General features: G+C 46.7%; 1 protein-coding gene across 1 annotated transcript; it reads right to left on the minus strand.

Annotated features, from left to right (window-relative positions):
- Window positions 1-996: 996 nt before the first annotated feature.
- On the minus strand, window positions 997-6499 carry mmp9 (matrix metallopeptidase 9). Its single transcript, XM_018746924.2, has 13 exons — window positions 6228-6499; window positions 4611-4849; window positions 4320-4468; window positions 4104-4232; window positions 3694-3867; window positions 3435-3608; window positions 3090-3263; window positions 2846-3001; window positions 2481-2691; window positions 2240-2379; window positions 1890-2040; window positions 1624-1727; window positions 997-1467 (listed from the first exon to the last, which is right to left on the minus strand). Exons 1-13 carry the CDS (start codon window positions 6357-6359, stop codon window positions 1343-1345), a joined length of 2058 nt encoding a protein of 685 aa, XP_018602440.1. The 5' UTR covers window positions 6360-6499; the 3' UTR covers window positions 997-1342.
- Window positions 6500-11924: the final 5425 nt, after the last annotated feature.

Consider the following 11924-nt stretch of genomic DNA (forward strand, 5'->3'; position numbering starts at 1 on the left):
CCATTAAAGTCAGAAACAATACCCTGATATGATAGATGGGGCACCTGCTGAACTTATGGGGGCTGACCTCTGACCCCTCTGCTCTATATCACTATGTACCACTATACAATGACCCCTATTTTACTTAAACATACAAAAAAGTATCTGTAAGTGGCTGATTTCTGAAAATCTGTGATTATAAAGCACGCCTTGGCTTTGTAGCAGATGCAAAAACAAGGTTATCAGTACAATCATGTGTGAAACAACTGTTTACATAAAGCAAGAATGAGTGAAACTTGAAGAGGGTGTCATAAATAAACTCACAGCAGACTTCTCGAAAAGCACATTTTCCTGAAATGGGCTCCCTCAGCGTATGAAGACAACTACGACCGAAAGTCTCTAACTCGTTTTGTTTTTAACTTCATTTTGCCTACTGAGTCACAGTCAATGGAAGGTCAGTGATTTCCCTGCATTGGTTTTGTAAAAATGTTGTTTATAATAAATAAAAATACTTTGTAAGATATTTAAATATTTTCATTTTCACTTTGACCTATATTGGAAAAAATTTAAATGAATATATAGTTACAGACTCTCTTTTTAAACTCCTGTTTGATGCTGATTGTCAATTCATTCATCCCATGAATGTGTAGAATGTTCCTCATCTTGTTATGACAGACACTCAGGAACACCAACTATGAGCTGTGAACACTGCAAATAAAATGAATTAAGGTGGCTCCACACTCCTATTCTGTCTTGGTGCTCTTTACCCCTATCAAGTTAGTAAATATGGGAAGAAAATCTCATTTAAAAAATAAAATAAGATGGAATATGTTTGTATCTAAAAGGGGGGTGCGGTGGCACAGTGGGTTGGACCACAGTCCTGCTTTCCGGTGGGTCTGGGGTTCGAGTCCCGCTTGGGGTGCCTTGCGATGGACTGGCGTCCCGTCCTGGGTGTGTCCCCTCCCCCTCCAGCCTTACGCCCTGTGTTACCGGGTAGGCTCCGGTTCCCCGCGACCCTGTATAGGACAAGTGGTTCTGAAAGTGTGTGTGTGTGTGTATGTTTGTATCTTTGAAAATTTGTAACTACATCGTTCATAACACAAGAAACCATTGTACTATAAGGGAAAAAATAGAGAACATGCTTTTCGAGTGCTTGGCTGTGATTATTATTACAAAGAGGGCCAATATTAGAATTTCATGTCTTAAGGTGAGTTCACTCAGACCCAGACCATGACCAGGACATCACTTCATTCCGAGGTGACCTGCCCTTCTCTGGTCCTACTCACGCACTGTGGGACGAATGTTGTCTAAAGGAAGAAGTCCAATGTCGGTTGCTGGCCAGCAGTGAGCCAGGCTGTTCCACTCAGAATGAGTGACGCGAGAAGTCTGGACACTTGAGCACGTCGTACTTCAGGTATCCCACGCGGTCCACCTGCCTTCGCGAGTTCATCCTCCAGTAGAAACGGTCACGGCAGAAGTAGATGTTTCCTGCAGCGCAACAAGAGGTTCTTTTACTACTACAAAGCAGTAAAAGAGGAAAGCCATGGAACATTTCCTCTTATTACAGAGTGTTTTCCTCTGTCCTGGGCGAGTGGGCATCGATGGTGACAGCTTAGGACTATGTTGAGTTTACCAAATGCTCACCCTTGTGCAGAAAGACATCATGAGCATCAACGGGAACTCCTCCGAAAGCCAGGTCTATGTAGCGTGGGTAGCCCCTGTCAACGAGCTGTGCTTTCACGTCCAGCCTGAAGGCAGAGATAAGGTTGGCCCAGAAATCAATCAGTGTGAATGAAAGGGAAGTAAAAATACAGGGAGGTTCATAAGTTGACCATAAATAGCAGTTAAATGCAGTACTGGGCAAAGTGCTAAATGTACACAGCCAGGACATGACCCCAGGCTGGACTCACCTCCAGTAGTTCTCTCCACTGAAAAGCAGCACCTTGCCTTTGGTTCTTGGTAGGGCCCCCTCAATGCGTTCCACATTGCTCTTGAAGCCCAGCTTCTCCAAACTGCGGGGCCCCAGCACATTTGGCCCTGTGTACACCCAGAAACGCCGGCCTAGGGGGCAAGGAAAACTCAAGCGCTTAGGCCTGACAAAGAGCTGGGGACTGGCAGTGATCGTTGGGAGCTGTAGTGTGTGTGCATGTGCATGTGCATGTGCGTGTGGGTGTGGGTGTGTGTGGGGGTGGGTGTGTGTGTGTGTGTGTGTGTGTGCGCACTCATCTGAGTGCTGGGGGGCCAGTGCTGAGCTCAGTACCTGAGAAGAAGTAAATCTTCTTTGTTAGCAGATCCTCAAAAGCAGCATCAATGGTGTCAGGCAAAGCGGGCCACCTCTCCGATATGCGATATGGGCCCTGAATGTCACCGTCTCGCTCAGAAGACATCCTCCAATACTGCCTGCAATAGAAGCATGGGTCACGGGCCCGGGTACAAGCATTACAACTCAGCAAAGAGCTACAGAGCAGAGAGACCCTCACCACAGGATTACTTCATCTTACCCGTCTTTAAAGAGATGCAGCTCTCCCTTGATTTCAGTGATGCAGTCAAACTTGTCCACCTGACAGGCATCACTGGAAGGATGGATGGGGACTGTAGTGACCGGAGGAGGGGTGGGGGTGCTTGTGGGCTCCAGAGTCTCCTCGTCAGTGACAGGACTGACTATAGTAGTTGTGGGCTGTGGAGGTATGGGGTCTGGCTTCTGTCTGGACCCTGGAAGAGAGCCACATTTGTTGGGGCAAATGAAGAAATGGTATGATGAGCAGATGTACGATGAGTGATGATGCAAAAGGCACCTGTTAACATGTTAGCTTATTTTCAGAAAATTAATTTCAACTCTGCAACTTCCCATGAAGGTTTCTCTTACCATAGAGGTACTGAATGCCCTCAACGTCATCACTGTGCAAAGAGAAGTCTTTCACATATTTATACATGGGAAACATGAGGGCCTCTCGGATGTTGGAGTGCTCCAGGCCGAGGGCATGGCCAAACTCGTGGGCTGCCACCAGGAAAAGACTGTAGCCTGCAGGACACAATGGCACATACAATTAGTGGTGGACACTCTGGTGACATGATGACTGCGGTGCCTCATGTCAGGCTGTGCTCCTCACCCTGGTCTGGGCAGAAACCCCACTTCTTGTCATCATCGTAGTCATCAGTGGTTGCACACCACAGCTTGCCGTCATTGCGGCCATCGCTCGTGCAGGAGTGGTACGTCTCGTCCATGAATTTGAAGGGGAAGTGACATGGCTCGCCCTCTGAGTTTCCACCGATCACGGCCGTGTCTGTGTCATGTGGGAAACAAGGTCAGTACTAGCATCTCCAACGGTCAGTCTCGCATGTTTCCGATACATTACTGTCAAAGTATAGTTACTGAGCGCAAGGAAACCATACGTTATAGTTTTGTTGTCGAAAGGGTCTCCAGGTCTTGGAACCTCTCTGTGACTTGGCCTCACCTCGACTGGGACAGAACCCAAACTTCTTGTCGCTATCGAAGCTGCTGGTGGTGGCGCACCAGCGATATCCGTCTGAGCGGCCGTCAGTGGTGCAGCCATTGTAGGTTTCACCAAGGAACACGAAGGGAAAGACGCATGGCTCACCGTCCGAGTTCCCGCCAATTGTGTACAGAACTGCAAAGAGAAGAGCCCCATGAGGGGGTCTGACGTACCCCACGTTAGCGGTACAGTTACTGGAAATCGTCTCTCTCCAACTTACGTTCACTTGGGCAGAAGCCAAACTTCTTGTCCTTGTCATAGTTGGCTGTAGTGGCGCACCAGGGCAAGTTGTCAGTTCGCCCCTCGGTGGTACAACTGGAGTAAGACTTCCCTTCAAATATGAATGGGAAGTTGCACATAGCTCCCTCAGCATTGCCATAGCGAGTCTTCACCGCTGTGGGACAAGAGACACAAGTGTGAATGTGTGGCAGCCCAGCGGACTATATATTTAACCTGCAGAGAATAGTGACAATAGTGCAGAGGATGCCATAGTACCATGGTAAGGTACACTTATAGCAGAACAGAAAGTGCAGAGTATTTGTTTAGACTCAAAGAGCCTCTCTTGGGCATCATACGCTGGCTATTATATGGTTTTAAGAAAACTGTTATAAATGTGGAAGCCCCACTCACCAGGCCCCGTGCCCAGGGTCCAGAACTCGTCATCGTCAAAGTGGGCGTCACCTTGCATGCCCTCACCAGGGGGGTAGGCATGTGCTAAAAGCCCGTCCTTGCCGTCAAAAGGGTAGGGGTCCCCATGATCTGGAACACATGCAACCTCCTGATCACTACTTGGCCACGGCTGCACACACTTCAGCCGGTGTCCATCGCGCCAGTTTCCATGCTTACCTGCTTTTCCAAAGGACACCATGATGTCGGCTGTCCCATCATAGAGACGCGTGAAGGTCAGCGGTGTCACATCGCTCCACACTTTGAAGGCTCGAGCAAAGGCATCATCAATCAGTGAGGCCTCCATGTCTGGCGAGTAGTTCAAGATTCTGCAGAACACGGTGTCACGCCACACTTGTCAGGAAATGCAAATGCAAATATTTGATCCAAGAACATACTGATACTGAGCACAGTACAGCTGTCGTCCTACATCTACACCTTTGTACACTGCGCAGGAAGCACATGGCCCACCTGTAAGTGATGTCTGTGTGGTCCCACTTAAGGTCTCCCTCAAAGGTCTGATAGTTGCGCACATCTGGGACGCCACAGCGCGGCTGCTTCATGGCTTCGATGGTTGCTTCATCCAGTTGGCCTGTCTCCTCCAGTCCAAGATTCCGTTGCAAACGCTTCAGGGCCTTGGAGGTGGATGTAGCCGACTGCAGACCGCTGCGTTTCTGAACACTCAGGTAACCAAAGCGCTCTAGGTAGCTCTGCAGGAAGCAGCATTGCACAAGGCTGTCAGGTATGTAGATGTGAGTCCCATCCCAATAGGTGTGTGTTTGTGTGTGTGTGTGTGTGTGTGTGTGTGTGTGTGTGTGTGTGTGTGTGTGTGAGAAATACCTATTATGCCATAAACCTTATAAAAATTTGACCTTAATATCTGTCAGCAGCACAAATAAGGTATGAATAAGGTGTGGATTGGTAATACTACTTTGTGTTCATTGGAAGTCGCTTTGGAGAAAAGTGTCTGCTAAGTGACATGTCGTAACCTCACAAAAACAGTGGAAGTGAGCTTCTCCTATATAGATGGTTAAGTGACCGTAAGCCAGGAGATTGTGACCAGGGGGTTGCATTTGTTATTGTACTGTATTTAGTGCTGTAAATCACCGTCGATGAAGGTGCCAGCTCAATGGCACATGGAAATCCCGGTCCTTGGAAAAAAGTCGCTAACTGAATGGACGTAAATGTAAGTGAATTTTGAACCATTGCAGGTTTAACACAGAAATTCAGACACAAGCAGCTCATTGCCCTTACCGCGACTCCACAGGTCTCTCAGATCACCGTGCGCCAAAACAACCAGATACAAAAATGGTTTCTTTCCCAACACTGTTATGTCCATGAACAGCTGATTGTTTGTTAGTCTGTGCAATCTGTCTCCCCTTACTTATTCCATCCCTTTTTATTTATTCCATCCCTCGTTATTTTCTCTTATTCTCCAGCACTGTATGCATGTGGGGGGGTGCGGTGGCGCAGTGGGTTGAACCACAGTCCTGCTCTCCGGTGGGTCTGGGGTTCGAGTCCCGCTTGGGGTGCCTTACGGTGGACTGGCGTCCCGTCCTGGGTGTGTCCCCTCCCCCTCTGGCCTTACGCCCTGTGTTACCGGGTAGGCTCCGGTTCCCCGTGACCCCGTATGGGACAAGCGGTTCTGAAAATGTGTGTGTGTGTGTGTATGCATGTGTGTATGTGTATGTTGTTTTTTTTCTTGTCTACACTGTACTATGAGCCACTGGAAACCGAAGCCAAATTCCCTGTATGTGTGTGCATACTTGGCCAAATAAATTGGATTCTGATTCTGATTCTTTGCTGATCTTGCAAGTGCAGGATCATAATGTCCATAATCATCTCTCAGGGCTTTGCTCTGTGCCCAGCTACTGGACACACTGACTGACACTGACTGCTGGAGCCACAGAGACGCTCAGCAGACGTATAGAGATGTCACAGCACCGCACTAATGTGCACATTTCCCACTCACTGCCACCAGTCCTGAGCCTCAGGAAGGGCAGTGAAGGGATGGAGCTGCAGAGCCACAACTGGTGCTCTGACATCTCAGATAAATGTGAAGCGGAAAAGCAAGAATGGGCTACTCACATCAGCAAACTCCCTGTCGGTCGTGTTCCTGATGATGTCGCCAGGGAACGTGATGAAGACGGACTTGAGGGGCCGGCCAAAGCCTATGGAGCAGGTGGCCAGGATGAGCAGTGCCAGCTGTTCTAACTTCATCCTGAGCAGAGTGAAGGGCTCTTGCGGACCTGGGAGGAGGACGCAGACACGGAGGTGCGACGGTCAGATCGTAGCTGGAGCTACCTTTGAAGGGGTCCTTTTTCTGAAGATGCTCGCTTCTCCCTTTGCTATACCTCTACAGCTGCTGCAGTGAGTTTTTAAACACTCCGGAGAGCCTTAGTCACTTTGCCTCGCCCCCTTTGTCAGTGGCCAAGCCTCCCTTGCGGTTAGATGTGGAAAGCGGAGGGGGCTGAAGGAAGTCCTGTGTACACATGTTTTGACAAACCGGCCCATACTCTGCAGAAGGGGCTTTCCAAGGAACTGAGGTCAGGGTCCAAGAAGGGCTGAGGAAAAGGAATGGACTTCACAAGCTGAGGAGCACATCCGGAGGTGTGGGGGGCAGCGGGGCACCTGTTTACAGGTGGGTGAAGCAGCCCAACTACCTGTGGAGTGCAGAGACACAGTAAGACACGAACTGTCATAAAAGAGGGCAAGAAAATTACAATTACACTGTGCTGTTCTGATGGCAGCAGGTGGCCTAGTACTTAGATCTGTGCCTTTGTAATCAGAAGGTCCTAGGTTTGAATCCCACCTTCTGCTGTAGTACCTCAGTCAAGGTACTTACCCTGAAATGATAGAGTAAAAAATTGCCCAGCTGATAAACGGGTAAATCAGTGTAAGTAGCTCAGTGTACAAACCTCACACTGTAAGGCACGTTGGAAACAAGTGTCAGAAGAATAAACGTAGAATATCTTCAGGTCTGAGGGTACAAGTCTGGGTGAGAAAAGAGGACAGAGGTGACTGCGCCGAGCTGCAGAGCGGTGACACGGCAACATTCTCATCCACTGTCTCGTCTGCGCATCTGGAACTTTCAGGGACCAGCAGCAACCAGGGTTCGAGTCAGTCCGTCTGCAAAGCTCATCCCCCGGAGCAGCATTTAGTCATCAGTCAGACAAGGACCGTCACAGTGCGCACGTTACCACGCGCTCACATTCGCACATCACTTGTGACACATACATAAATGGTCTCGTTATCCCATGATGGGCAGACAAAGCTGCCCGAACCCATACCACAACTAGGCTGTACCGCTTAGTTCTGGTCCGATGTACCGTGATGCACTGATTTCACATTACGCAACCTGTGTCCTTGTGTTACAACCCAAAACACATCATTGCTTGCATCTGTCCTCATACAGTGGTAAAGTGAACTCTGCTTCAGTGGGAAACTTGAAAAAAGGAGACAATTAAAAGAAAGCGGTCAAAGATGGATTAAAAAACACAAAGTTGTAGTTTTTTTTTAAAAAAATAACTCATTTCTATAATGCTTTTCTCCAAGTTGAACTGAATGTGACATGTATGTCGCTTTGGATAAAAGCATGTGCTAAATGAATAAATACAATGTAAATGAACTACAGCGTGAGGTTCTTCACACTGATTTACCCATTGAGTAGGGTCACATTGACAATATCAGTTCAGGGGGGATACTTTGATTAGAGTTACTACAGGAAGTAGGATTCAAACCTGGGTCCTTTGGAGTGTAGTATTTTCACCCAAAGTGAGGCTGGTATGAGAACTTACAATGATTCACCTATTAATACAGCATCGTCATTTTCACTCTATCTTTTTCATGTTTGCAGCTGAATACAATATTTTCTCACTGACGGGTTTGTATTCATGTGCTCCGAGTTCCCAAGCAGTTGGTGTTCTGCAGTGTAATTTAACCCACTATTATTTTGTCTTCCATTTATCCACCTACACTGAGACATGAGAGAAACAATTTTAGTGAAGAAACGCACGCCATGTACTCAATGTTTGTGGGAAACAAATGGCAAGTGAGCTATATCACTTCCTATTGCAGCACATTGCTTCCCCTGGATTCCGCGATTCTATAACAGCTTCTGCAGTGTGGGAACCGCAGAGCTGTCAATGAAGCATCATTTGCGATCTTGAGAAAAGAAATGATGAAACTAAATTATAACATCACTGTCCGCTGATGAAACATCCTGATGTGTCATAAAAAAGCAGCCAAATGTCCTGATGAGTGGCCTTTGTGCAATCATTTACACTCATTGCACATGGCATTGCATTTATTAAGAAAACAAATGAAAACAAAGAGACAAACATAGAAAACAGCGATAATACAGAATACATACCTCTGTTTACTGCGTCACCCTTTACCAAACACGACTGCCTCACTGTGCTTTTCCTTAATTTTGTAATATACTGATCAAGTATGATTTGAAAGGTTGATCCTTTTCAGACTGACATTGTCTTTCTTATTTTTTATTCACTTCTTCCAGGCTGGTTGTGAGTGAACTGCAGTACCGTACTTCATCTAAGGCCGTTCTCATTAAGCTTCGAAAGCAATGGTGTCACTAATAAAGATCAGTAATATCTGGGAGTCTGTGTGTCAGGAAAGCGGAGCTCCTTCCATGGGAGACAAGAGGTCCACGGGTGACAGCAAGATGACAGTGTCAGCAGAGGCACTTTGGTGCTCTCAAGCATTTGTGGGATTAATGTTAGAGCAGTGCAAGAGCCGCAGGTCAGACTGATGGAGGAATCGTGCACGGCGGTGGAGAAACCTTTCATCGCCTGAAGAGGAGGATACACAGAGTAAAAATGCTACAAAAATATGTGTATGAAAACAGTGCTTGCAGTTCTGTGACCCAAGTCTTACATTTTACCACGTTTGCTCAAAGTGGAACCGCAATTCCCCGATGGACAGCCGCCTCGGTGAAAAACACCAAAGAGACACAGCGGCTTACACACTCTGGCTGGCTCTGCTCCCAGAAAACAAACACTCTGACCACACATCCTTTATGGCGCAGTCGTCTCGTCTCAAGCCCTGCATTAAGCAACTTTTGGGGTAATTTGTCCCACAAAAGCAAATTCACGAGGTACGCCTTTTTACTGGCTGTGGCACTGTCCTTTTAACGTTCTCTGCTTGGCAGTGCCCAGCGGTGGCTCTCCAAAACACACTCCCATGGTATCTGTAGGACCACAACAGAGTGTGCGGCGTGCGCCAGGCCTCGCCCGAGCAACTGCACAGACATCAGTGGCCACACGAAAACCAGCGATTTCAAAGCGGGACTTTTTTCCTTGCGAAAACAGCTAATATGTGGCTAACCATCCGTCCGCTTTGATGAGTCCACTTCCAGCATCAGTGCTTCCCTTTTTAGAAACATGACGACAAACCAGAATATCACAAAATATACACACACTGTCCAAGCTGACCGGATGGGACTGTTGCTACATGCAGAATGTCTAAGTGCCCAAACTCAATACGTCCCATTAGAACACAGTTTGGAGACTTAAATCAGCATTGCTTTCCATGCCAGTACTGCACCTCCAATTTTTCATTGCTAAGAAGGATATTTTGGAAACACATTTTCTCAGAGAAAGCTTCAGTTGGATGAGAGTTTGAAAAAGAAATAAGAAAAGAAAAGGGGATATGCCCCCAACTATTAGCTAACAGCCCTGCGGTAGATGTAACATGAAAAACATCAAAATATTACAGTTGGAACTGACAACATTATATGGGAAATAACAGGATGGGAGGAGGGAAGTCTGCAAAACAAGAAAAACAGAAAGATGATGACCGATGAAGGGTCTTGCTACAGAGAGGCAGATGGGCGGAGAGCAGCAACCTGAAGCCCCACTGTGTCTCTGATATTTTGCCATAAAATCCACACTGAAACACAAGAGTGGAAATGTAGCCTTGATTCTGGGATGCAGCGAGGAGTGTGGAGGAAAGTTACGAGTGCTCGCTGACACATGCCCCTCCACTTCTGAGATGGGAACCAGTGTCAGTGTTTGAGCCCTTAAGGAAGTTGCTCATGCTGACTCATACGGTATCAACAGCGATTTTAAAACAATCTTGTCCAACTGACATTGATCATTTATTGTCAGTGCACTTAAATATTCTGATCAGCACAGATAGTCCAGATAGTTTGTTTATTACAATCAACAACTTCACTCAAACCAATCGGAGATTTGCTTCAACAATGGTAACAACTGCCAGAGGTGAATATGTAGATGCTGATCAAGTAACATTGTGACTTTGTAGAATGGGGACAGAGACACTTTTTAAAACTAAACCACATCTTAGTCTATGTAAACAATCAAACTTTGATGTTTATGGTTAGAGCAAGTGTTAATGTTTATGGTGAGATTAAACCATGCTATTTTTAGTGGGGTCAAACTGTACGGTTTATGGTGAGCTCGAGCCCTGATACTCAGAGTAGGATCAAGACCTCATATTTAAACTGGGATTGAGAAACGGTGTTGATAAGCAGTGTTTACTCTGGTGTTTACCTCAGCATCTCATTGTGGTGTTCATAGTAAGATCAAGCCCAGATGTGTATGGTGGAACCAAAACATGGTATTGACAGTGGGATCAAGCCTTCATATTTAAACTGGGATCAGGAAACAGTGTTTATGATGCACTGCATGCCAACAGGACCAAGCTCTAGGCTGCAGAACGACGATGGCAGAATTCAAAGACTCTCACAGAACTGGAAGTTTACAAGGAACTCCTGGCAACCTTGTATTCTGCTGTTTCCTCAGCTAAGACAACCTTGTTCCACAACACACTGCAGTCTGCATTGAACAATGCACAGACTCTTCGCCACCTTCTCATCTTTACGCTATCCTCCTCCTCCTCCTCCTCCTTCTCCTCTCTCACTGCTGATGATTTTGCCTTGTTCATCAGAGAAAAAATCCCCTCATCTTCCTCATTGGCTAAGAGACTGGAAGTAATGATTGACTCAAGTCTGTCCTTCTCTCAAAGTAGCAAAACCAGTTCTGACTGGAGGTTTTGTTCTTCTGGATTAAACCGCGTGTGGGACATTGGTTCCAACGTTTCGCTTCTCTTGCTGGAAGCATCGTCAGGGTGTGACCACATCTTGTGGAAGTTAAATGTGAAATGGCGTGTTTGACGAGGGTAGGTGTATTTATAAGCGGGAACAGGGTCGGAGGTCATAGCAGGTTGCCCTAATAGGTGGTACCCCCGCTGTCTTTTCCCTTTGCGCTGTTTCCTTCATATTACAGGGCGGCTCGCTGAACCGAGTTTTAATGAGAGGCGGTCGGGTTGTTGTCGGACCGGCGCGAAGACGTCAGATGAGTGGTGTCCAGGCACTTGAAAGTCTGAAGCCCTCTTCCCGATTGATATTGTTGGGGTGCTTCTCTATCTCGATTGCCTCCCTCACTATACTGCAATCAAGAAGGAAGTTTCTGCTTCCAAATCTCTTGTTCTGTTGGTGTAATGTACTCACTGCAAGTCGCTTTTGGAGAAAAACAGTCTACTAAACGAATATATGTAACTGTAACGTAAACGTTTATAAACAGTATTTACTGTGCTATTTGCCATGGCATCGAACTGTATGGTTTGAGTTCAAGCCCATGGTGTTTACATTAATAAATTATAAAGATTGTCTCTCAGTGGAATTTGGCCTTTGTGTTCAGAGTAGGCTTATAGACACTACATTTATTCATTTAGTTGATGTTTTTCATCAAAGTGAGTGACAGTGTTCAGCTGCCTGTAACCGTTTACTCATTTAAACAGCTG

Source organism: Scleropages formosus, chromosome 2 (assembly GCF_900964775.1).
Source record: "Scleropages formosus chromosome 2, fSclFor1.1, whole genome shotgun sequence".
NCBI lineage: Eukaryota > Metazoa > Chordata > Actinopteri > Osteoglossiformes > Osteoglossidae > Scleropages > Scleropages formosus.

Coding starts and splice junctions, on each gene's coding strand:
- mmp9 (XM_018746924.2), bottom strand. CDS start 6,359: ATGAAGTTAGAACAGCTGGCACTGCTCATCCTGGCCACCTGCTCCATA. Junction 3,002..3,089: donor GGGTTTCTGCCCAGACCAGG/GTGAGGAGCACA, acceptor TGTGTCCTGCAG/GCTACAGTCTTTTCCTGGTG. Junction 1,468..1,623: donor TGATGTCTTTCTGCACAAGG/GTGAGCATTTGG, acceptor GTTGCGCTGCAG/GAAACATCTACTTCTGCCGT.